Raw genomic sequence first — 27970 nt, 5'->3', positions numbered from 1 at the left:
TCTGTCTGTACTCCGCTGAGGACACTAACCTCAGTGCCGCCCTCTCTTGTGCAGTGTGAAGTCCTGCTTCCAAAACATGGAGATCTGCAAGCGCAGGTGTACAGCTTTCGACAATAACAAGAACCTGTTCGCCAGCCACAACACCCCCAGCGCGGCCGCCAACCTCACGGTCACCTTCAGCAGTCAACTCAATCAGCACAGTCAGGTGTGTGCTACTGCACAGATGCATTACATCAAATTTCATTCGTTTGCAATGCATTTGGATTCAGTATGTTGTTTGTAGTGTAATAATATAAGAATATAATTAAGCAACTGAGTATCACTGGTAATGCTTGTGTGTGTTAAAGCCATAGTTCACCTAAAAATGACAGTTCTGTCATCACCCTCATGACGTTCCAAACCCATATGCCGTCCCGTTTTATTCTGTGAAAGACAATGTTTTTTGACGGAGCTCTTTTCCATACAACGTCAGTTCATATTGGCCATGTCTGTTAAATCTCCAAAAATGACAAAAAACTTCCACAAAATCGGTTTGTATGTCTCGCGCAAGTCTTCTGAAATTATATGACTTCTGATCATTTGTGAACCACTGCAACCGTTGAGAATCTTAGAACCGACGAAGCGAATATTGAATTGAACAAAAGCTTCCTTCACAAATCAAACTGATCTGGATCTCAAGTTCAACTCAATGACTCAATTATTCAGTTCTCGAGTTAGCAGGTCAAAGGAGGGCAAGATTACTGGTGAATTTGAATAAAACTTTGCTCTGTTCCTCACACAAAGTTATCGTATTACTTCAGAAGACTTGAGATATAGCTGTGTTATTTTATTATTATTTATATACTATTACAGTATTAATATTTTGAATGAGCTTTTATTTGTAATATTTTCAGTTTTCATTTTAGATTTCTGTTCTGTGCTCTAATAATTTTTTTTATATTATTATATTTTTTAATATATCTTAGTTTTCTTTCTTTTTTATTTTAGTTTTAGTCTTTTTTGTATTTTAATTTAACTATTTCAGTTAGTTGCCAAGGCAACATTCCTAATTTTTATTTAAGTTTTTTAAGTTCAGGTTATTCATGTAATATTTATATTATATTTTATATATATATGTACTGTATATGTGTATATATATATATATAAATATAATATAAATAGTACATGAATATATATATATATATATATATATTACTAAAAAAATATTTTTAATAGTTTAAGTTAAAGGGTTAGTTCACCCAAAAATGAAAATCCTGTCAGTAATTACTCACCCTTATGTTGTTCCAACCCCGTAAGACTTTCGTTCATCTTCAGAACACAAATTAAGATATTTTTGATGAAATCTGAGAGCTGTCTCACTCCTTCATAGACTGCTAGGTAATTGCATCTGCCGGCCCAGAAAAGTTATTAAAGACATTGTTAAAATAGTCCAAGTGACTACAGTGGGTCATCCTTTAGTTTATCAAGCGAGGAGAATACTTTTTGTGCGCAAAAAAACACAAAAATAATGACTTTATTCAACTATTCATTTTCTTCTGTGTGGGCCTCAGAGTGAGTTCACGAGAGCACCACGTCACATGCGCGAGAACTGAGAAGAGGACTCAGATGGGTCTCGATGTAGTGTTTAAAATGGTTCTAAAGTGTGCATTTCCTGGATGTCCGAATTGTGTGAAACCAACGAGAAAACGTGTGAACGAGAAAGTGCCTTACCAATGCCACAGAATGAATGACTTACCTTTCACACTTTCTCCTTTAAATGATCATGAGCGTCATCTTCTCAGTTCTCGAGCATGCGTCGTGGCACTGTCGTGAACTCACATCAGAGGCCCGGCCCCACAGGGAAGAAAATGAATAGTTGAATAAAGTCGTTATTTTTGTGTGTGTTTTTGCGCACAAAAAGTATTCTCGTCGCTTGATAAACTTTATTGATGAACAAAGGTTGAGCCACTGTTTTTACTAACTTTTCTGGACCAGCAGAATGAAATTGCATAGAAGCCTATGGAGGAGTGAGCCAGCTCTCAGATTTCATCAAAAATATCTTAATTTGTGTTCCGAAGATGAACAAAAGTCTTATGGGGTTGGAACAACATGAGGGCGAGTAATTACTGACAGAATTTTCATTTTTGGGTGAACTATCCCTTTAACAATGACAACACTGGAATATACAGGTGAAACTCGAAAAATTTGAATATCGTGCAAAAGTTAATTTATTTCAGTAATTCAACTTAAAAGGTGAAACTAATATATTATATAGACTCATTACATGCAACGTGAGATATTTCAAGCCTTTATTTGTTATAATTTTGATGATTATGGCTTACAGATATGAAAACCTTTTCACAATATTCTAATTTCGAATTTGGGGTTTTCATAAGCTGTAAGCCATAATCATCAAAATTATAACAAATAAAGGCTTTAAATATCTCACCTTGCATGTAATGAGTCTATATAATATATTAGTTTCAACTTTTAAGTTGAATTACTGAAATAAATTAACTTTTACACGATATTCAAATTTTTCGAGTTTCACCTGTAGTGCACAAGACATATGAACTAACTTATATGTGGTTGATTTGGTCATTTTTTAAGTTTGACAGACATGGTCACTATGAATTTTCTGAATAAAGAGGTTTGGATCAACGTGAGGGTGAGTAAACATTTTAGGTGAATTATATCTTTAAAGTGTAGTATGCATGCTATATTAAGGTCTTCAGTGCTATTTCTGTGCTTAGTCAGTGGTATTAAGAATCTCCCTCTCTCTCCGTAACTGCCAGATGGCCTCCTCGGGGGGCCAGTCCCTGTCTCTTAGCAGCAACGTTCCTTTACTCAACTACCAGCCTGGTCTGTACCAGCAGGCCACTATAAATATACCAGGCTTGGCTCAGCAGAGTGTGCCGTTGCAGGCTCGGCCTACTCAGCTGTGTGCCCAGACAGAGCCCTTCCAGCAAACCCTCATTGTGTGCCCTCCTACCATCCAGGGTGAGCCTGTACCCTACCCCGTTTACCCAACCCTGCTACAGCTTTGTCCAAACCCGCTTCTCCCTACATCCTACCCTCCTTTCCTTTAGACTCATGCTGCCTCCAAATGCATTTGAACTGAATCAATCATGTTTGATTCACCAGGGCTGCAGACCTCCAATAAACACGCTGGATATCCAGTGAGAATGGACAACTCAGTACCCATAGTGCCCCAGAACCAATCCACCCAGCCCCTACACATTCAGCCCAGCATGCTCACGCAGGTAAGCACCGTGTTTGTGTGTCCATGTGCGAATAGTGTGTTATCTGGAGGTGTTGCTCCTCGTTCACTGTTTCTCTGTTCTTGTGATTCCCACCCTTTTAGTACGTTGGTATTTAGGATTAGGTGTTTGGTTTTACTAAATCACTATATTCCTCTTTAATTTGAAGTAAGAATAACAGTGAAGACTAAAAACAAAAGGGACCGGTGTTTTGAGTCCTTTTGAGTCAGCGTCTCACTAGAGGGTTTTTCAAACCATGTGTCCCATGAACTGTAAACACAGTCTTTCCATAAAAATATCATCATCAGCCAGGATTTACATAAAATATGATTAAACCAGGATCATCTCATATGAACGCTGCATTTACTCCATTTCAAATATTCTAGGGATGCACGAAATATCGGCCACCATATCGGCATTGGCCGATATGTTCATTTTTAATGTTATCGTTATCGGCCCAATAAGAAAATGTGGCCGATATATTAAAGCCAATAATTGATGGATAATTTCCTTCAGCTGAGACACTTCAGATGTGCACTGTTTGCCATGATGGATTTGAATTGCTTGAAATATGATTGGAATCACTTGCAAGAAGGAAAATACAGTTAAGTGCTACATATGCAGCGCAAGTCTGTCATATAGGCTACATAAAATGATAATGAGAACATTATAATTGTGTGTTTGGGACATGGCTTTTAATGGTGAAACCTTTGTTTTTGTAATCAGGCTCTCAAAAATTATATGAAAATTTAACTGAAAGAAGCTGAATTTAAAGAAAAATGGCGCAAATGGATAGCATATAGATTAGCATTAGAAACTGTGTAATCTGAAGTTTTTTTTTTATATATATATTTATTTTTTATATCATGACATCTGGTTGCTGTCTTATGTTTAATTGTTCATTTTTATTTTATTTTTGCATTTTGTAACCATACTCAAAATTGAGATCACCATGCTTTGTCTTTGACCTGCCTAAAACAATAAAAATAAGAGTGAGAAAAAAAAATTATATGAAAATTTGGATTTAGATTTATCGGCCAATGTAACGGTTATCGACTGTCAAACATAAAGAATTATCAGTATCGGCCAACATTTTCATATCGGTGCATCCCTAAAATGTTCTATTATCTGATCTGTTGTAGTTACAGTTTCTGTTCATATGCAGATTTGCTGCTCAAGAAACGTTTCTTATTATCATCCAAATTGAAATCAGTTGTCCTGCTTAATATTTTTGTGAAAACCATCTGGATTTTTTTGATGAAAAATCAGGCCAAAAAAACATAATTTGTATGAAATCTTTTGTAACATTACAAATATCTTAACTGTCATTTTTTATCAATTTAATATGTCCTTGCTCAATATAAGTATCAATTTCTTGAACAAAATCCTACCGCAGGGTTCCTCAAATCCAGCCACAAGAACGGTAGTGTATTTTCAGTGAGTTTGAAGGATCTCTGAATGGAAAGGGTGGGATTTCCGTACAAACAGTCGGTAGGTTGGCGACTAGTGATTTGCTGCCTTTACTGTCAAAAGATACTGATCTGTTTTGAACTTGTTGTCAATATTTTCTTCATTTTGTGGAAAGTCTTTGGGCGAGTTACTTTCTCCGTCCGCTCAGCCGGCGTGTTGTAACCGTGCCACCCTTTCCTCCATCCTCAGTTCCTCCACACATCCCTCTATCCCTTCCCCAACCAGAGCAGCAGCAGCACCCCGCTGGCGCTGGCCTCCCTGCGCCTTCCAGTGGCGGGAATGACGCCGCTGGCCTTGGGCTCTCGGCGTCTGGAGCAGAGTGCCACCATGCTGGTAAACCTGCGCCCTGCCATGAGACACGCCTAGTTCCTCTTCTTTCTCACTATTTTTCTCTTACATTCTTTGCCTTGCTGCATGTTGCATTTTTAGGCCAAACTTCTGAATTGAATTGAATAAGATATATGTGTGGTCATGGGTTGCACACAAAAACAACTGTACTATGCGACCACCAATCAGTGTTGTGTAATTTACAACATGACTTTTATGAAGTGGTTCTTTGAATGAATCAATCAAAAACAACAGTAACCAGTTTTGAATCAGCTGAATGAAATCTTCTCTGAATGACTCGCTGAATCAGACAAAGAGGTTCCTGAATCATCTAACTCATTCAATTGCAAGTTATCATTACTTTTCAGTGATGTCTAAATTTAATTCAGTATCAGTATTGACTAGTTGCTCTTGTAGATGCATATTTGTAAGTTATTTTTTAATAAATGCTATTTAAATATTAAAATATTTTTTTTATAAAACCACAAAACCAGTCTTGAAATTGAGATTTATACATCACATGAAAGCTGAATAAATAAGATGTCCATTTATGTATGGTTTGTTAGGATGGGACCATATTTGGCCGAGATACGACTATTTAAAAAATCTGGAATCTGAGGGTGCAAAAAAATCGAAACATTAGGAAAATCGCCTTTAAAGTTGTCAATTTATGTTTGTGATTGTGCTGCATTCACTCACTAAAATAAATGTTTTATAAATTTACGATATTCACAAAATATCTTCATGGAACATGATCTTTACTTAATATCCTAATGATTTTTGGCATAAAAGAAAAATTGATCATTTTGACCCAAACAATGTATTGTTGACTATTGCCACAAATATATGCTACTTTTGACTGTTTTTTTTTATCCAGGGTCACAATTATATTTTAATACAATAATATTAATAGTTTTATATTTAACGTTTTAAAAAAGTATATTATTTTGAAATATCATTTATTAAAAATTAACCAACATGTATACGGTATAGACTCATTCACATGTGCATTTGCGTAGATGCACAGACTATGATTATGACCTAAAGTGTCATAGGTATCTAATGTAAATTCACTGCACATTGCTATTGCTCTGTGACGTTGTGAAGGCAGTTATGAAAGGAAAATATTAAAAGAATTGATGTGATTTTCTATTTTCCCTAATTTCTTAAGGAGTTTTTTGGGGGTGGAAAGTGGCTGTTTTAGTTTAGTTCTCCTCTTTTTTCACCTATCAATCATGATTTAACAAGGCGGCTTTTCTTTTGGACTGGAGCTGCATCTCTTGTGGGCCCCAGGGCTCTATCCAGTGAAGCATGGCTGCTTGACTCTGTGCAATCCAAGTGATTTCTCTTTCCACAGACCCACTCCTGTGGCAACAAATGTCTCCCCACTGTCTCATTCTCCTTTTTCTTCCTCTGCTAACCAGTCACTTCCTCTCTATGCAGATAAATGGACTGGCAACCGTAACTCGTCACTTGTTTTGCTTTGGTGATCACTTGAGTTAAATTCCCTGCTCAATTGTTATAGTTTTCTTTCGTATCTTGCAGTTATTCTTCTCTTTATAAAAGGCTGATCTGTTCAAATCATGATTTTTTTTTTTGACTCCCGTTAAGGATTCACAATTATTCAAGCTACATAATTGAAATTGACTTTATTACTCTTTTGTTTTGTGTTTTAATGAAGTTCTGCATGATTTTAAGAGCTTGCAGGACAAGATCCTTTTTTCACGTATGACAGGAAGAGATCGAACAAAGACAGACTGAGCGACGCCACGGTGCTCATTATTCATCTGTCAATCAAAGTGCATCAATGTCTTAAGCCCTGTTTGCACCAAGAGTAAACATTCACTGCAAAAAGGAGTGATATGAAAAGCAATTGTTGATGAAATAGGAAGTATGTAATGCATATTTATACTATACCCACCAATCACCATTCTATTACAAAAGCCTTGCTATTATTGATAAAAGGTCACCTCTGTTGTAAATTCAGTTTATTGAATCACAGTTTGCATTAAAGCTTTTGACGGGAGTGTTTTTGGGAGTGTGAACTGGCCTTGTTGCTACAAATGAATAGTTACTAAAAAGGTTGTTTTTGGATTTGTGACACTGTGTGTGTGTGTGTGTGTGTTTGTTTAGCAGGGCTGGCCTGCAGGCACACAGCAGATCCTCATTCCCTCTTCATGGCAGCAGATGTCAGGCATGGCCATGCACAATCCCAGCCAGACTGTGCTGTCCGATTCCCCCATGGGCTCTCTGTTCTCAGACAACGCCACCCAACAGAACAGTAGCTGGAGGTCAGAACTGCCCCCACTAAAGTTTACACTTGCAGTTTTACATTCCAGGTTTTGTTGCAAGCCTGGGTTCAATCAACCATCAAGTTTGATTTGTGTGAAAGACTTGCTATGGTGATGCACTCAAGTCTGACTGCATCTGGGGTTTGCTTTACAGGTGTTTCTCACAAAGCCTGTCAAAATATGTCTGTCATATTTCCCCTGGGGTTATTAAACTAAAACCTTTTTTTTTTAAACTCGTTACTTGAAATAAAATAAATGTTAGCTGAAATAAGTTTAAGGTTTTTTATATATTTTATTTGATTTCTGCCAGCAACATTTCCCATTTTCTCATTTAGTTTTAACTTGATGTACTAAAAAAAACTGAAACCAAAACTGAAATAAATATAAAATATATATATATATATATATATATAAATATAGCTGCGAGCAGCGATTACGGGCCCAAGCCGGTGGCACCGCAACCCCGGTGCCTTTAGTTACCTAAAGGCACCAGGGTGGCGGTGCCGCCGGCTTGGGCCCTTCATCGCTGCTCGCAGCTATATTTATATATATATATATATATATATATATAAAGCCGGTGGCACCGCCACCCTGGTGCCTTTAGGGTTATTGTGCACGACGTGACACAAAATATCTGCTTGCTATCTGCCGAACGGCTCTGGTAGTTTCGCTTCAGCACTGATGATGTTGTAGAAATAGTGCGCTCTGGTTGGTCTGGATTATTCGGGATTTTTTTTTTTATACAGAAATAAATTCTTTATAATTCAGATGAGAATAAAGTTAGTGTTGATTAAAATGAAGGAAAACAAATATATTGATCTGAAATATAGCACATTAATTTAACATTTATTTAGGTTCAATTACCAAACATACAATCTTAATTTAATTTAAAGCAAACAATACATTTAAAATATATGGGTTGTATGCACATTTTTTTTAATAAAAAAAATATATATCCAAAAAGACAAGGCCTTAAAGGGTTAAACTCTTGTCACTGTAACAGACACATCTCTCTCTCTCACACACACACACACACACACACACGTCAAGTCACTTACATTTTTAGATGCAATATTGAATAAGCAGAAAAATCGGATTTTCTGCTCTGAAAATATAAATAAGCAAAAAAATTGAATAAGCACTTTGAATATTCTAAACAGAATAAGCACTAGTCGCTAATGAATAAGTACTAGTACTTAATGGAATAGATACTAGTATCTAAAAAATAAGTACTAGTAGCATGAAAATAGAGACTAGTAGGTTAAAATGATTAAATGTTAAAACGGCTTGCCATATTGGCTCAGAGAGAGAGAAAGAGAAAATGACCTTTTAGATACTAGTACCTATTAATAGATACTAGTATTTATTCAATAAATACTAGTACTAAGTCATTAGATACTAGTACCTATTAAATAGATACCAGTACTTATTCATTAGCTACTAATACGTATTCAAAAGAATATCTAAAGAATAAGCACTAGTATCTAAAGAATAGGCACTAGTACTAAAGAATAAGCACTAGTCGCTAATGAATAAGTACCAGTACTTAATGGAATAGATACTAGTATCTAAAAATAAGTACTAGTAGCATGAAAATAGAGACTAGTAGGTTAAAATGATTAAATGTTAAAGCGGCTTGCCATATTGGCTCAGAGAGAGAGAGAGAGAAAATGACCCTATTCAAACCACAATATCTGACTTTCTGAGGGTCGGAGCTAATTACTTTAAATTAGAAAGTTGTTTGGCTTGAGGAGAAGAATATACACGCTGAGTTTTGTAACTGTAGATAAAACTAACCCCCCCACTTTTGTCAAAAGCATTTAGAAAGTGACACACTTCCTGCTGCCAGTTGGTGGCGCTATAACTTTGACTCACAATAGTCACATCCATGTGATCGGCCTCTTACAGCGAACACACTGTTGAAGTTTCATCAAGATCAGTTAATGTATGCAGAAGTTATATCACACTTCCTGTTTCCATTATTCGCCATAAATTTGTTTCCTCGCCACGGCCAAACCGTTCGAGATATGAAAAATCCCCTGGCAATTTTTCATCCTCAATGTCTTGACATCATGCTGACCGAGTTTCCTTGCGATTGGTTGAATTCTCTAGGAGGAGTATATCGAATTCCAGGGGCATACGCTTCCAAACAAACCATAATAGCCGACTTCCTGTTGGGCTGGGGTAAAAAGTAAAAGTACAAAGGATATATGAACCGATGAGATCTATATGTGTACCGAGTTTCATATTATTACATGGAAGCGTGTTTGATTTATGGACCAAGTTTTCGGACCCCGTTCCAGGGGGCGCTGTCGAGCCCCCCTGCCACGCCCGGGTACCAGCTTCAGCCCGGCCCTGATGGCCGCGGGTTCTGACCAGTGTGCAAAGTTTCAAGAGTTTTCGTGCACGTTAAGAGCCCCAAAAGTGCCAGAATAGTCGATAAAATAATAATAATAATAATAATAATAATAAATATAGCTGCGAGCAGCGATTACGGGCCCAAGCCGGTGGCACCGCAACCCCGGTGCCTTTAGTTACCTAAAGGCACCAGGGTGGCGGTGCCGCCGGCTTTGGCCCTTCATCGCTGCTCGCAGCTATATTTATATATATATATATATATATATATATATATATATATGTATATATATATATATATATATATATATATATGTATATATATATATATATAAAAAGCCGGTGGCACCGCCACCCTGGTGCCTTTAGGGTTATTGTGCACGACGTGACACAAAATATCTGCTCACTATCTGCCGAACAACTCTGGTAGTTCCGCTTCAGCACTGATGATGTTGTAGAAATAGTGCGCTCTGGTTGGTCTGGATTATTCGGGATTTTTTATTTTATACAGAAATAAGTTATTTATAATTCAGATGAGAATAAAGTTAGTGTTGATTAAAATGAAGGAAAACAAATATATTGATCTGAAATATAGAACATTAATTTTAAATTTATTTAGGTTCAATTACCAAACATACAATCTTAATTTAATTTAAAGCAAACAATACATTTAAAATATATTGGTTGTATGCACTTTTTTTTATAAAAAAAAGATATATATCCAAAAAGACAAGGCCTTAAAGGGTTAAACTCTTGTCACTGTAACAGACACAATCTCTCTCTAATATATAAATATATATAAATTCAATAGGCCTACATGATTTTGAACACAAGAGGGCAGTATAGCACTATATATGATTTGGATTATTATTATTTTTGACTAAACAACCATTCTGGCTGTTTTTAAACTTAAAAATAATTCTTAAATTGAAAAAAAATTTCTGCTCTGAAAATATAAATAAGCATAAAAATTGAATAAGCACTTTGAATATTCTAAACAGAATAAGCACTAGTCGCTAATGAGTAAGTACTAGTACTTAATGGAATAGATACTAGTATCTAAAAAATAAGTACTAGTAGCATGAAAATAGAGACTAGTAGGTTAAAATGATTAAATGTTAAAACGGCTTGCCATATTAGCTCAGAGAGAGACAGAGAGAGGCTCACCATATTCAAACCAAAATATCTGACTTCCTCTTGGTCTGAGCTAATTACGGTAAATTAGAAAGTTGTCCGGCTCGAAGAGTACAATATACATATCGAGTTTTGTTACTGTGGATAAAACTAACCCCCCCACTTTTGTCAAAAGCATTTAGAAAGTGACACACTTCTTGCTGCCAGTTGGTGGCGCTATAACTTTGACTCACAATAGTTACATCCATCTGATCGGCCTTCCTAAACCCATAATATATGGGTTTAGGAAGGCCGATCAGATGGATGTAACTATTGTTGCTATATAGCCGACTTCCTAATTTTAAATTTATTTAGGTTCAATTACCAAACATACAATCTTAATTTAATTTAAAGCAAACAATACATTTACAATATATGGGTTGTATGCACATTTTGTAATAAAAAAAGAGATATATATCCAAAAAGACAAGGCCTTAAAGGGTTAAACTCTTGTCACTGTAACAGACACAATCTCTCTCACACACACGTCAAATCACTTACATTTTATATGCAATATTGACTTTTTTCTGTTTCAGCAGTGAAACTAGTTAAACAAAGATCACAGCAGAACCATTGCGCATCTCACAGCAACGTGTTTTCTCATTACTGAATGATTCAGCATTTTGAACGAATCGGTTGACTGAAAGATTCAATGACCAATCCATAATCTGTCTCATTCATGAATGACTCAGCCGTTCGAACGAATCGTTCGAACAAATGAATCAATGACTCGCTCATTAAGACGGTCGCCTGGCGACACCTAATGACGGTTTAGTGATATGTTTAAAAGTATCATTCTTTCAAACGATTGTTAATTAACTCATATTTGAAACATAAGCTATATATATATATATATATACACACACATATATATACACAAAAATAAAATAAAAACACATTTGAAGCGTGTTTGCTTACTAAATTGTGAGCGGAACGAAAGTTGCAGCAAATATCAGCAATAAATTTCATTAATCACGAGAGTGAAGTGCTGACTGAAAAGATGATGACGGAATAGGCTATTTTATGTAAAAGCGCCTATTTAAGCGAATCTGTCATTGTACTCTTTTGTTGTTGTGTTTTCCGTGAAAAATAATAGACTATTGAACTCACAATTCAAGCAATCGGCCCCCGATATTGCACTAATTTTAAAGTGACACTAAAAAGTATGCGGCTGCAGTGGCATTCATTACAGTGCGCATCCATGGCGACGAGCGAGCAAAACAGAGCGAACGTTTTTTCATTTCTACTTCCATAGAAATTCATTCGAGCGCACTGCGAGCGCCACCACTATAAATGTCCTTACTTTACTTTCACTTTTAACTTAGCGATATAAAAGCCCCCGGTGTTACACGTCAAATAACCGGTGAGAAAAAATTCTCGGAGTCACATAGCAGCTACCTATATTTAAATACAACAGGCCTACCTGATTTTGAACACAAGAGGGCAGTATAGCCCTATGTATTATTTGATATATTTATTTTTTAACTGAATAGTGCATCCTGGCTGTTTTTAAACTTGTACATTATTCTTAAATTGAAAACAAGAATAAAATGGGTTTAGTTCTGATATTTGTATAATTTTATCTAGAAATAAATGGTGTATAATTACATTTTTAGAAGATATGAAGCTTTTAGTGTTTTTTTTTTTTTTTTACATGACTTTAATCCCTCGCCATAGCAAAACAATTAGAGATATTCAATAGATATTCACAATTATGCTTCTTTAATGTATTTTCATCATGTTGAAAAAGTTTGGTGGGAATAAAATAAACCACTTAAGAGGAGTGATGCATATTTTGTCATTTAAAAAAAAATACAAAAATTGTTATGCGAAAAGACAAGGACTTAGAGATTTCTTTATCCTTTAATGCAGGAAAAATCATACAGCCAGCCACACACACACACACACACACATAAACACAGACACCAACCCTCCCTCCCTCCCCTCCCCTCTGCTCCCCTCCCCACACAGACACACACACAAACAGAATGGCAGGGGGACAAGAAATCCATTCAAACTACAATATCTGACTTTCTGTTGCTCTGAGCTAATGACTTTAAATTAGAAAGTCGATTGGCTTGATGAGAACAATATGCGTGGCAAGTTTTGTAACTGTAGGTAAAACGAGCAAAGTTATAACACACTTTATGTGTCCTTTTTTAGTCATAAAATTAATTTCCTCGCCACGGCCAAACCGTTCGAGATATCAAAAATCCCTCCGGAATTTAGCATCATCAATGTCTTGACGTCATGCTGACCGAGTTTGCTTGAAATCCGATCAATTCCCAAGGAGAATTAAATAGAATTTCAGGGGTATGCGTTTCCAAACAAACCATGATAGCCGGCTTCCTGTTGGGATGTCGTAAAACTTAGAGCACGAAAGTTGTTTAACCCAATGAGATCTATAAGTGTACACAGTTTCATATTATTACATGCAAGTGTCTTTGATTTATGGACAAGTGTTCGAATCCCAGTCCAGGGGGCGCTGTCGGTCCGCCCTGCCACGCCCGGGTACCAGCTTCAGTCCGGCCCTGATGGCCACGGGTTCTGACCCGTGTGCAAAGTTTCAAGAGTTTTAGAGGATGTTAAGGGCCCCAAAAGCCCCCGAAACCTTGATCAACAATAATTAAAAGCTTTGTCACTCAAACAGACACATCCCCCTCCCCCCACAGACACAGAGGTATGCAGAGAGAGGGAGAGAGGGACAGAGATTACTCCAAAACATCCCATTCAAACCAAAATATCTGACTTCCTGTTGTTCGGAACCAAAAACTGTAAATTAGAAAGTTGTCCGGCTTGATCTGAACAATATGCCTACCGAGTTTTAAGATTGCAGGTAAAACTATGAAACTAACCCTCTCACTTTTGTCAAAAGGTGGCGCTACTGAGTCCCTGCACCACGCCCGTTCCTGAAACTTTGCACATGTCTACTGGCTAATATATGTGACATGTCTGTCGAGTTTCATGCAATTTCAAGCATGCTAAGAGTCTCAAAAGCATCAAAAAAGAATTTTAAAGTTTGATGTGTTGCCACGGCAACAGTATCAAAGATATCAAGAATCCATTCACAGGTCTACATCTGGCGTATGTTTACATTATACAGATGAAGTTTGAAGCAAATTGGGTTAAAATAAGAGGGTGATTTCGAAGCATTTTGAAAGTGACACACTTCCTGCTGCCAGTTGGTGGCGCTATAACTTTGACTCACAATAGTCACATCCATGTGATCGGCCTCTTACAGCGAACACACTGGTGAAGTTTCATCAAGATCAGTTAATGTATGCAGAAGTTATAACACACTTCCTGTTTCACGTTTCTCGCCATAATTTCGTTTCCCCGCCACGGCCAAACCGTTCGAGATATCAAAAATCCCCTCGCAATTTTTCATCCTCAATGTCTTGACTTCATGCTGACCGAGTTTCGAGGCATTTCTTTGAATTCTCTAGGAGAAGTACTTTAAATTCCATTGCATGCGTTTTACAAACAACCCTAAATAGCCGACTTCCTGTTGGGCTGGGGTAAAAAGTAAGAGCATGAAGTATATATGAACCGATGAGATCTATATGTGTACCGAGTTTCATATTCTTACATACAAGCGTGTTTGATTTATGGACCAAGTTTTCGGACCCCGTTCCAGGGGGCGCTGTCGAGCCCCCCTGCCACGCCCGGGTACCATCTTCACCCCGACCCTGATGGCCGCGGGTTCTGACCCGCGTGCAAAGTTTCAAGAGTTTTCGTGCACGTTAAGAGCCCCAAAAGTGCCCGAATAGTCGTAAGAAAAATAAAAGAGGAGAAAAAAAAAAAAAAAAAAAAAATAATCCTAAGGAAAACAATAGGGCCTTCGCCCTTTGGGCTTGGGCCCTAATAATCCTAAGGAAAACAATAGGGCCTTCGCCTTTTCAAGGCTTGGGCCCTAATAATCCTTAGGAAAACAATAGGGCCTTCGCCTTTTCAAGGCTTGGGCCCTAATAATAATAATCCTAAGGAAAACAATAGGGCCTTCGCCTTTTCAAGGCTTGGGCCCTAATAATAATCCTAAGGAAAACAATAGGGCCTTCGCCTTTTCAAGGCTTGGGCCCTAATAATCCTAAGGAAAACAATAGGGCCTTCGCCTTTTCAAGGCTTGGGCCCTAATAATAAATATAGCTGCGAGCAGCGATTACGGGCCCAAGCCGGTGGCACCGCAACCCCGGTGCCTTTAGTTACCTAAAGGCACCGGAGTGGCGGTGCCACCGGCTTTGGCCCTTCATCGCTGCTCGCAGCTATATTTATATATATATATATATATATATATATATATATATATATATATATATATATATATATATATATATATATATATATATATAAACGAGCCGGTGGCACCGCCACCCTGGTGCCTTTAGGGTTACTGTGCATGACGGGCAATAACTTAACCCCGCTTTGACTGTTGAGAAGATGTGTACTGTAGAGCTTGCATTGGTGTGGGCTCTGCAAAAGTGTGCATTGAGGGCACATATCATATGCGTGAGCAACCTTCTGAAACCTAAAATGAAAAATGAGACACCCTACGGTCTCATGGACTTAATGGACACATGAAATAAGTACACAAGATTGAAAGTTAAATCAAGTGTGCCAAGACAGAATATTACTTGCCTGATCTGATTAGAAAAAAGTTTGTGTGTGTGTATGTGTGTGTGTGTGTGTGTGAAACGTGATTGAACAATGTAGACATTAAAACATACTCCGTCCTTTTGTTCATACAGGACATTATTCAAACTGCAAAGTGTTTACTTATATTTGTGTACAATCGCAATAAAACACAACATTGTGCTTTTGTCAAACTGTAAACTACAACTGTCACCCAACCAAAATCTCTTTTTTATTTTATACAAAAATAAATAGTCTATCATTCAGATGAGAATAAAGTTAGTTCAAATTTTAAGGAAAACTCTGAAATATAGCACATTCATTTAAAATTCATTCAGGTTCAATTACCAAACATACAAATCTTAATGTAATTTAAAGCAAACAATACATTTAAAATATATGGGTTGTATGCCTATTTTTTTTATATAAAAAGATATATATCCAAAAAGACAAGGCCTAAACTTTAACAAGGGTTAAACAATCACTGTAACAGACACAATCATACACACACACACACACACACACACACACACACACACACACACAGACACAGACACAGACACAGACACACACAAGTCAAATCACTTACATTTTAGATGCAATATTGACTTTTTTCTGTTTCAGCAGCGAAAATAGTTAAACAAAGATCACAGCAGAACCATCGAGCATCTCACAGCAACGCGTTCTCATTACTGAATGATTCAGCATTTTGAACGAATCGGTTGACTCAAAGATTCAATGACCAATCCATAATCTGTCTCATTCATGAATGACTCAGCCGTTCGAACGAATCGTTCGAACAAATGAATCAATGACTCGCTCATTAAGACGGTCGCCTGGCGACACCTAATGATGGTTTAGTGATATGTTTAAAAGTATCATTCTTTCAAACGATTGTTAATTAACTCATATTTGAAACATAAGCTATATATATATATATATATACACACACACATATATATATACACAAAAATAAAATAAAAACACATTTGAAGCGTGTTTGCTTACTAAATTGTGAGCGGAACGAAAGTTGCAGCAAATATCAGCAATAAATTTCATTAATCACGAGAGTGAAGTGCTGACTGAAAAGATGATGACGGAATAGGCTATTTTATGTAAAAGCGCCTATTTAAGCGAATCTGTCATTGTACTCTTTTGTTGTTGTGTTTTCCGTGAAAAATAATAGACTATTGAACTCACAATTCAAGCAATTGGCCCCCGATATTGCACTAATTTTAAAGTGACACTAAAAAGTATGCGGCTGCAGTGGCATTCATTACAGTGCGCATCCATGGCGACGAGCGAGCAAAACAGAGCGAACGTTTTTTCATTTCTACTTCCATAGAAATTCATTCGAGCGCACTGCGAGCGCCACCACTATAAATGTCCTTACTTTACTTTCACTTTTAACTTAGCGATATAAAAGCCCCCGGTGTTACACGTCAAATAACCGGTGAGAAAAAATTCTCGGAGTCACATAGCAGCTACCTATATTTAAATACAACAGGCCTACCTGATTTTGAACACAAGAGGGCAGTATAGCCCTATGTATTATTTGATATATTTATTTTTTAACTGAATAGTGCATCCTGGCTGTTTTTAAACTTGTACATTATTCTTAAATTGAAAAAAAGAATAAAATGGGTTTAGTTCTGATATTTGTATAATTTTATCTAGAAATAAATGGTGTATAATTACATTTTTAGAAGATATGAAGCTTTTAGTGTTTTTTTTTTTTTTTTACATGACTTTAATCCCTCGCCATAGCAAAACAATTAGAGATATTCAATAGATATTCACAATTATGCTTCTTTAATGTATTTTCATCATGTTGAAAAAGTTTGGTGGGAATAAAATAAACCACTTAAGAGGAGTGATGCATATTTTGTCATTTAAAAAAAAATACAAAAATTGTTATGCGAAAAGACAAGGACTTAGAGATTTCTTTATCCTTTAATGCAGGAAAAATCATACAGCCAGCCACACACACACACACACACACATAAACACAGACACCAACCCTCCCTCCCTCCCCTCCCCTCTGCTCCCCTCCCCTCCCCTCTGCTCCCCTCCCCACACAGACACACACACAAACAGAATGGCAGGGGGACAAGAAATCCATTCAAACTACAATATCTGACTTTCTGTTGCTCTGAGCTAATGACTTTAAATTAGAAAGTCGATTGGCTTGATGAGAACAATATGCGTGGCAAGTTTTGTAACTGTAGGTAAAACGAGCAAAGTTATAACACACTTTATGTGTCCTTTTTTAGTCATAAAATTAATTTCCTCGCCACGGCCAAACCGTTCGAGATATCAAAAATCCCTCCGGAATTTAGCATCATCAATGTCTTGACGTCATGCTGACCGAGTTTGCTTGAAATCCGATCAATTCCCAAGGAGAATTAAATAGAATTTCAGGGGTATGCGTTTCCAAACAAACCATGATAGCCGGCTTCCTGTTGGGATGTCGTAAAACTTAGAGCACGAAAGTTGTTCAACCCAATGAGATCTATAAGTGTACACAGTTTCATATTATTACATGCAAGTGTCTTTGATTTATGGACAAGTGTTCGAATCCCAGTCCAGGGGGCGCTGTCGGTCCGCCCTGCCACGCCCGGGTACCAGCTTCAGTCCGGCCCTGATGGCCACGGGTTCTGACCCGTGTGCAAAGTTTCAAGAGTTTTAGAGGATGTTAAGGGCCCCAAAAGCCCCCGAAACCTTGATCAACAATAATTAAAAGCTTTGTCACTCAAACAGACACATCCCCCTCCCCCCACAGACACAGAGGTATGCAGAGAGAGGGAGAGAGGGACAGAGATTACTCCAAAACATCCCATTCAAACCAAAATATCTGACTTCCTGTTGTTCGGAACCAAAAACTGTAAATAAGAAAGTTGTCCGGCTTGATCTGAACAATATGCCTACCGAGTTTTAAGATTGCAGGTAAAACTATGAAACTAACCCTCTCACTTTTGTCAAAAGGTGGCGCTACTGAGTCCCTGCACCACGCCCGTTCCTGAAACTTTGCACATGTCTACTGGCTAATATATGTGACATGTCTGTCGAGTTTCATGCAATTTCAAGCATGCTAAGAGTCTCAAAAGCATCAAAAAAGAATTTTAAAGTTTGATGTGTTGCCACGGCAACAGTATCAAAGATATCAAGAATCCATTCACAGGTCTACATCTGGCGTATGTTTACATTATACAGATGAAGTTTGAAGCAAATTGGGTTAAAATAAGAGGGTGATTTCGAAGCATTTTGAAAGTGACACACTTCCTGCTGCCAGTTGGTGGCGCTATAACTTTGACTCACAATAGTCACATCCATGTGATCGGCCTCTTACAGCGAACACACTGGTGAAGTTTCATCAAGATCAGTTAATGTATGCAGAAGTTATAACACACTTCCTGTTTCACGTTTCTCGCCATAATTTCGTTTCCCCGCCACGGCCAAACCGTTCGAGATATCAAAAATCCCCTCGCAATTTTTCATCCTCAATGTCTTGACTTCATGCTGACCGAGTTTCGAGGCATTTCTTTGAATTCTCTAGGAGAAGTACTTTAAATTCCATTGCATGCGTTTTACAAACAACCCTAAATAGCCGACTTCCTGTTGGGCTGGGGTAAAAAGTAAGAGCATGAAGTATATATGAACCGATGAGATCTATATGTGTACCGAGTTTCATATTCTTACATACAAGCGTGTTTGATTTATGGACCAAGTTTTCGGACCCCGTTCCAGGGGGCGCTGTCGAGCCCCCCTGCCACGCCCGGGTACCATCTTCACCCCGACCCTGATGGCCGCGGGTTCTGACCCGCGTGCAAAGTTTCAAGAGTTTTCGTGCACGTTAAGAGCCCCAAAAGTGCCCGAATAGTCGTAAGAAAAATAAAAGAGAAAAAAAAAAAAAAAAAAAATAATCCTAAGGAAAACAATAGGGCCTTCGCCTTTTCAAGGCTTGGGCCCTAATAATCCTAAGGAAAACAATAGGGCCTTCGCCTTTTCAAGGCTTGGGCCCTAAATATAGCTGCGAGCAGCGATTACGGGCCCAAGCCGGTGGCACCGCAACCCCGGTGCCTTTAGTTACCTAAAGGCACCGGGGTGGCGGTACCACCGGCTTTGGCCCTTCATCGCTGCTCGCAGCTATATTTATTTATTTATATATATATATATATATATATAAAGCCGGTGGCACCGCCACCCTGGTGCCTTTAGGGTTATTGTGCACGACGTGCAAAAACGTAACCCTGCTTTGACTGTCGAAAAGAAGTGTGCTGTAGAGCTTGTATCAGTGTGGGCTCTGCAAAAGTGTGCATTGAGGGCACATATCAACCACAAAGTATGCGAGAGCAACCTTCTGAAAGGTCAGGTCTACATCCAGGTCTACATCTGCCGTGTGTTTACATCATAGTAGTGAAGTTTGAAGCAATCAGGTGATTTCAAAGCTTTTTGAAAGTGACAGACTTCCTGCTGCCAGTTGGTGGCGCTATAACCGGGGTGGCGGTGCCGCCGGCTTTGGCCCTTTCATCGCTGCTCGCAGCTATATTTATATATATACACACACAAACACACACACACACACACACATATATATATATATATATATATACATAAATATATATATATTGTTTTTTTAAGAGACAAGACAGAATATTACTTGCCTGATCTGATTAGAAAAATAGTGTTTGTGTGTGTGTGTGTGTGTGTGTGTGTGTGTGTGTGTGTGTGTGTGTGTGTTTGTGTGTGTGTGTGGCGTAATTGAACAATGTAGACATAAAAACATACTCCGTCCTTTTGTTCATACAGTACATTATTCAAACTGCAAAGTGTTTACTTATATTTGTGTACACTTGCAATAAAACACAACATTGTGCTTTTGTCAAGCTATAAACTCTTGTCAAACTGTAAACTACAACTGTCACCCAACCAAAATCTCTTACACACACACACACACACACAGTTTAAAAGCAAAAAATATCAAACAATCCTATTTAAAAACAGTCTGTGGGAGCCATCTTTTGGACATTCATCATATCGCATTGGTTTTCATTTCTTGTCATCAAACAGAGCCCTAATCTGTTTATTTTTTCAGTTACACATTCTACATTGATTAAAAAAGAAAAATCAAATGTGTTTTTATTTTATACAGAAATAAATAATCTATCATTCAGATGAGAATAAAGTTAGTGTTAGTTCAAATTTTAAGGAAAACAAATATATGATCTGAAATATAGCACATTCATTTAAAATTCATTCAGGTTCAATTACCAAACATACAATCTTAATGTAATTTAAAGCAAACAATACATTTAAAATATATGGGTTGTATGACTATTTTTTAATATAAAAAGATATATATCCAAAAAGACAAGGCCTAAAGTTTAACAAGGGTTAAACTCTTATCACTGTAACAGACACAATCACACACACAATCACACACACACACACACACACAAGTCAAATCACTTACATTTTACATGCAATATTGACTTTTTTTCTGTTTCAGCAGCGAAAATAGTTAAACAAAGATCACAGCAGAACCATCGCGCATCTCACAGCAACGCGTTCTCATTACTGAATGATTCAGCATTTTGAACGAATCGGTTGACTCAAAGATTCAATGACCAATCAATCCATAAACATCTATCTCATTCATGAATGACTCAGTCGTTCAAACGAATGAATCAATGACTCGCTCATTAAGACGGTCGCCTGGCGACACCTAATGACGGTTTAGTGTTATGTTTAAAAGTATCATTCTTTCCAACGATTGTTAATTAACTCATATTTGAAACATAAGCTATATTTATATATATACATACATATACACAGACATACACAAAAATAAAATAAAAACACATTTGAAATGTGTTTGCTTACTAAATTGTGAGCTGAACGAAAGTTGCAGCAAATATCAGCAACAGGAGTCAAATTTCATTCATCACGAGAGTGAAGAGCTGACTGAAAAGATGATGACGGAATAGGCTATTTTATGTAAAAACGCCTATTTAAGCGAATCTGTCATTGTACTCTTTTATTGTTGTGTTTTCCGTGAAAAATAATAGACTATTGAACTCACAATTCAAGCAATCGGCCCCCGAAATTGCACTAATTTTAGTGACACTACAAAAGTATGCGGCTGCACTGGCATTCATAATGGTGCGCGTCCATGGCGACGAGCGAGCAGAACAGAGCGAACGTTTAGTTAATTTCTACTTCCATAGGAATTCATTCGAGCGCCACCATTTCAATGTCCGTGCGGACGTCCATATTATACTTTCGCTTTCAAGTTAGTGTTTTTAAACCCCCCAGCGGGAGGTTTACACAATTGGTTTACACAATCACACGTTGATTAACCGGTGGGAAAATATTCCCATAGTAACATCCCTAATATATAAATATATATAAATTCAATAGGCCTACCTGATTTTGAACACAAGAGGGCAGTATAGCACTATATATGATTTGGATTATTATTATTTTTGACTAAACAACCATTCTGGCTGTTTTTAAACTTAAAAATAATTCTTAAATTGAAAAAAAGGAATAAAATGGGTTTAGTTCTAATATTTGTATAATTTTATATACAAATAAATGGTGTATAATTACATTTTAGAAAGATATGAGACATGCCCTGATTCTTTTTTTGACATTACTTGAATCCCTCAACCATAGCAAAACCGTTTGAGATATTCAATATCTGTTCACAATTTAGCATCTTCAATGTATTTTCATCATGTTGAAAAAGTTTGGCATGAATAAAATAAACTACTTAGGAGGAGTAGCTAAAAACTCAGAATCTGAAATCCACATTCAAACCAAAATATCTGACTTCCTGTTGGTCGTAGCTAATTACGGTAAATTAGAAAGTTGTCCGGCTCGAAGAGTACAATATACATATCGAGTTTTGTTACTGTAGATAAAACTAACCCCCCCACTTTTGTCAAAAGCATTTAGAAAGTGACACACTTCCTGCTGCCAGTTGGTGGCGCTATAACTTTGACTCATAATAGTCACATCCATGTGATCGGCCTCTTACAGCGATCACACTGCTGAAGTTTCATCAAGATCAGTTAATGTATGCAGTAGTTATAACGCACTTCCTGTTTCACGTTTCTCGCCATAATTTTGTTTCCTCGCCACGGCCAAACCGTTCGAGATATCAAAAATCCCCTCGCAAACTTTCATCCTCAATGTCTTGACTTCATGCTGACCGAGTTTCGTGCCGTTTGTTTGAATTCTCTAGGAGGAGTATTTCACATTCCATTGCGTGTGTTTTACCAACAACCCTAAATAGCCCACTTCCTGTTGGGCTGGGGTAAAAAGTAAGAGTGTGAAGTATATATGAAACGAGGAGATCTACATGTGTACCGAGTTTCATATTATTACATGCAAGCGTGTTTGATTTATGGACCATGTTTTCGGACCCCGTTCCAGGGGGCGCTGTCGAGCCCCCCTGCCACGCCCGGGTACCATCTTCAGCCCGGCCCTGATGGCCGCGGGTTCTGACATGTGTGCAAAGTTTCAGGAGTTTTTGAGCATGTTAAGGCCTCCAAAAGTGTCCAAAAGGTAGTAAAAAAATAATAATAAATATAGCTGCGAGCAGCGATTACGGGCCCAAGCCGGTGGCACCGCAACCCCGGTGCCTTTAGTTACCTAAAGGCACCAGGGTGGCGGTGCCGCCGGCTTGGGCCCGTAATCGCTGCTCGCAGCTATATTTTTATATATATATATATATATATATATATATATATATATATATATATATATATATATTTATATATATATATATATATATATTTATATATATATATATATAAAGCCGGTGGCACCGCCACCCTGGTGCCTTTAGGGTTATTGTGCACGACGTGACACAAAATATCTGCTTGCTATCTGCCGAACGGCTCTGGTAGTTTCGCTTCAGCACTGATGATGTTGTAGAAATAGTGCGCTCTGGTTGGTCTGGATTATTCGGGATTTTTTATTTTATACAGAAATAAATTCTTTATAATTCAGATGAGAATAAAGTTAGTGTTGATTAAAATGAAGGAAAACAAATATATTGATCTGAAATATAGCACATTAATTTAAAATTTATTTAGGTTCAATTACCAAACATACAATCTTAATTTAATTTAAAGCAAACAATACATTTAAAATATATGGGTTGTATGCATTTTTTTTAATAAAAAAAATATATATCCAAAAAGACAAGGCCTTAAAGGGTTAAACTCTTGTCACTGTAACAGACACATCTCTCTCTCTCACACACACACACACACACACACACACACGTCAAGTCACTTACATTTTTAGATGCAATATTGAATAAGCAGAAAAATCGGATTTTCTGCTCTGAAAATATAAATAAGCAAAAAAATTGAATAAGCACTTTGAATATTCTAAACAGAATAAGCAATAGTCGCTAATGAATAAGTACTAGTACTTAATGGAATAGATACTAGTATCTAAAAAATAAGTACTAGTAGCATGAAAATAGAGACTAGTAGGTTAAAATGATTAAATGTTAAAACGGCTTGCCATATTGGCTCAGAGAGAGAGAAAGAGAAAATGACCTTTTAGATACTAGTACCTATTAACAGATACTAGTATTTATTCAATAAATACTAGTACTAAGTCATTAGATACTAGTACCTATTAAATAGATACCAGTACTTATTCATTAGCTACTAATACGTATTCAAAAGAATATCTAAAGAATAAGCACTAGTATCTAAAGAATAGGCACTAGTACTAAAGAATAAGCACTAGTCGCTAATGAATAAGTACCAGTACTTAATGGAATAGATACTAGTATCTAAAAATAAGTACTAGTAGCATGAAAATAGAGACTAGTAGGTTAAAATGATTAAATGTTAAAGCGGCTTGCCATATTGGCTCAGAGAGAGAGAGAGAGAAAATGACCCTATTCAAACCACAATATCTGACTTTCTGAGGGTCGGAGCTAATTACTTTAAATTAGAAAGTTGTTTGGCTTGATGAGAAGAATATACACGCTGAGTTTTGTAACTGTAGATAAAACTAACCCCCCCACTTTTGTCAAAAGCATTTAGAAAGTGACACACTTCCTGCTGCCAGTTGGTGGCGCTATAACTTTGACTCACAATAGTCACATCCATGTGATCGGCCTCTTACAGCGAACATACTGTTGAAGTTTCATCAAGATCAGTTAATGTATGCAGAAGTTATAACACACTTCCTGTTTCCATTATTCGCCATAAATTTGTTTCCTCGCCACGGCCAAACCGTTCGAGATATGAAAAATCCCCTGGCAATTTTTCATCCTCAATGTCTTGACATCATGCTGACCGAGTTTCCTTGCGATTGGTTGAATTCTCTAGGAGGAGTATATCGAATTCCAGGGGCATACGCTTCCAAACAAACCATAATAGCCGACTTCCTGTTGGGCTGGGGTAAAAAGTAAAAGTACAAAGGATATATGAACCGATGAGATCTATATGTGTACCGAGTTTCATATTATTACATGGAAGCGTGTTTGATTTATGGACCAAGTTTTCGGACCCCGTTCCAGGGGGCGCTGTCGAGCCCCCCTGCCACGCCCGGGTACCAGCTTCAGCCCGGCCCTGATGGCCGCGGGTTCTGACCAGTGTGCAAAGTTTCAAGAGTTTTCGTGCACGTTAAGAGCCCCAAAAGTGCCCGAATAGTCGATAAAATAATAATAATAATAATAATAATCCTTAGGAAAACAATAGGGCCTTCGCCTTTTCAAGGCTTGGGCCCTAATAATAATAATAATAATAATAAATAATCCTAAGGAAAACAATAGGGCCTTCGCCCTTTGGGCTTGGGCCCTAATAATAACTATATAGACACATTTTTTTTCAAACGTAAAAATAAAAATAAACAGCAAAATTATTAAAACTTTATCTGAAATTAACATAACAGAAAATATAAACAGAAAATGTATTATAACTGTAATAGTATCTCAATGATACTAAAATAACACTGATTTCACCTCAAAAGCAAAAGAAAATTATTATTAATAATAATGATTTATTTAATAAATTAAAATATATATATCAAGAATATATATAACAAGAAAAAATATATATTTTATTATTTAATTGTTGTTGTTGTTGTTGTTATTTGTGTTATGAAGATTGTTTTACATTATTTGATAAGCACCTTTCCCCAAATAATTTTCATAATGCAAAAAAAATCTCATTCTCATTACTGTAAATATAAAAATGAAGATTTTTTAATTTATAAATATTTAAATAAAATAAAAATGTATTACCATCAATGTTTCTAACGTATTTAGTGCTTATCACGATTAATCTAATCTAACATAAAACGTTGTGTGTGTATGTGTATATAGATATATATACTGTATATATAACAAACTTTATGGTAAGAATTGAAAAATAAATTTGAGGTGAAATATGACCTGGACATGTTCTTGGCATTTTTTGTTTGATTCACATGTGCGTTATTGCCTGATTACAGTGACAGCCCTTCCAGTGGTGTTCAGGTTGGTGACACAAAAAGCATTTTGCAAAAGTACTAGGTGTGAAAACAGCTTAAAAGTAATGAACTGGAATAATACACCAAGCTGTCACCTGTGTTTCCAAATGTATTTCTCGTTGTTACCCAATAAAACTCATTGCAGGATGACAGTGTGATTTTTGTTGCTGCTGATTGTAATGTAGAACAACATGCCTCTGCCGTAAAAACTGAATTCTATGAATTGCAAATAGCTAATAACCAATTATAACCATTCTCAAAACGGCATGCATTTAATACACTCTGCCAGGGGTCGACATGGAGGTCAGTGTGATGGGATGCAGCAGGGGCGTAACGTGAGCGCTCAGCCCTCCCACGCGGGAGCAGCCAGCAGTCGTACACAGCAGAGCGGAGCGAAGAGGTCAAAGGGTCGACGTGCTGAGAGCAGAGCCAGGTAACGCTCTTAATGAGTCTCAATATGTGCAGCCATCTCTGAATAATGTTGTTCAATGTGGGAGTTTCTTATGCTAACATATTCAAAAATCTGTTGTTAATTTCAAGTCATTTTATTTCTTATTTACCTCGCAGACCCACGTCCTCCCAGCAGGCGGCCTCTTTGGGAGCGCACAGCTGTGGTGATGCGTCCCAGCCCATTGTCATCTCCGACACCCCCAGCCCTGCTGTCAGCATCATCACCATCCACAGCGACACTGAGGACGATGACGACAGGAAGTTTCCTCCTGAAAGGTGAGATCACTTTTACATCCCAACTAAAACTCTGTATTGTAGTTTGACATATATTATACTATGTTATATGTGTCTTATGTATTTTTTTTCTTTGTAGACTAGTAATGCCTACAGTTCACACACCTTATTTCTAAATTTGCAAAGAAAAGGTATGGTAATCTTAATGTAGAAAAAATATAAAAATATAAATTTCTGTATCAAAAATGTACAATAATTTACAACAATACAGATACAAAAAAAAAAATCACTCATCCCATCAGAATCTCTTAATGCTGATTAAAACAATATTACTGACTAATCCACCGTCTCGCCGAACGGCTCTAAGAACAGCAAGGAACGATCATTCCAGTTATATTTCCACTTGAGTTTAGAATCTGAACGATTACACCATTTTCTGCCTGGGATTCTCAGCACACTTGGCTACGTAAACACAAGTTAAAGTAAAATTAAAAGCAATATCGTATCATCCTCCATAATGCGGCCGCTATTTGCATCTCATACCATCATAAACTCTTGCGTTACTATTTGTGTTGCATTATAAAGATCAACCCCACAGTGGAAAATGAAACCGCATCCGTACCGGCTGGACCGGATCGGCACGGAATGGAGCGGTTAAGAAACGGGAATGGTTTGGCTTTGTCCCGACCGTGGAAAAGCGACTATACACTAGAATTTAAAGGTTTGGGGTCAGGAAGATTTTGGTCAGTAAAAAGAAAATGTATACACTTTTATTCAGCAAGGACGCATTCAATTGATCAAAAGTGACAGTAAATGCATTTATTTCTTAAGCACCAGAAATCAGCATACGGTATTTGGATGATTTCTGAAGGATCACGAATCATATTGCATCGTGACACTGAAGATTGTTCTTACATTAATAAATACAAATTTGAATATAAACAAATAGAACATTTATTTGTATAAGTTATTTAAAATAGTACTAATAATTCACAATAACACCTTTTAATGGATAAATGCAGCATTGGAGATCATAAAAGACTTCTTTCAAAAACAGAGAAAAATCTTTCTTCTCTTGTGTGGCAGCTGTAGTGTGAACCAGCGTACAAACGTCATCAGCTGTGTGACTGTCCATGACTCCCAGGACTCTGACTCCTCCACCAGCACCCCTCTCAGTCCCAAACGCCTTCCCAAGTCTCTAGCCATGGTCACACCCTCCGTGAAAACACAGCTCTGGGACGGAGCACCAGGAGGTTCGTCAGAGTCATTCAGACTTCTAGTCATCTGAATATT

General features: G+C 37.2%; 1 protein-coding gene across 5 annotated transcripts in view; it reads left to right on the top strand.

Moving 5' to 3' along the window:
- Window positions 1-27970, top strand: part of hipk1a (homeodomain interacting protein kinase 1a) — a 38125-nt gene that overhangs the window by 8452 nt on the left and 1703 nt on the right. For 2 of the 5 annotated variants that reach the window (XM_056257998.1, XM_056257999.1), the window contains exons 8-15: window positions 55-205; window positions 2775-2979; window positions 3124-3242; window positions 4899-5042; window positions 7170-7327; window positions 26283-26426; window positions 26561-26719; window positions 27764-27930. In XM_056257998.1, the coding sequence (XP_056113973.1) occupies window positions 55-205; window positions 2775-2979; window positions 3124-3242; window positions 4899-5042; window positions 7170-7327; window positions 26283-26426; window positions 26561-26719; window positions 27764-27930 (1247 nt within the window). The remainder of the gene's footprint in view (window positions 1-54; window positions 206-2774; window positions 2980-3123; window positions 3243-4898; window positions 5043-7169; window positions 7328-26282; window positions 26427-26560; window positions 26720-27763; window positions 27931-27970) is intronic. The other 3 variants (XM_056258000.1, XM_056258002.1, XM_056258001.1) reach the window with 3 other exon arrangements.

The sequence above is a fragment of the Rhinichthys klamathensis genome, unplaced genomic scaffold, assembly GCF_029890125.1.
Source record: "Rhinichthys klamathensis goyatoka isolate OS25496 unplaced genomic scaffold, OSU_Roscu_1.1 h1tg000147l_1, whole genome shotgun sequence".
NCBI lineage: Eukaryota > Metazoa > Chordata > Actinopteri > Cypriniformes > Leuciscidae > Rhinichthys > Rhinichthys klamathensis.
This window is presented reverse-complemented; position numbering and strand designations above follow the sequence as displayed.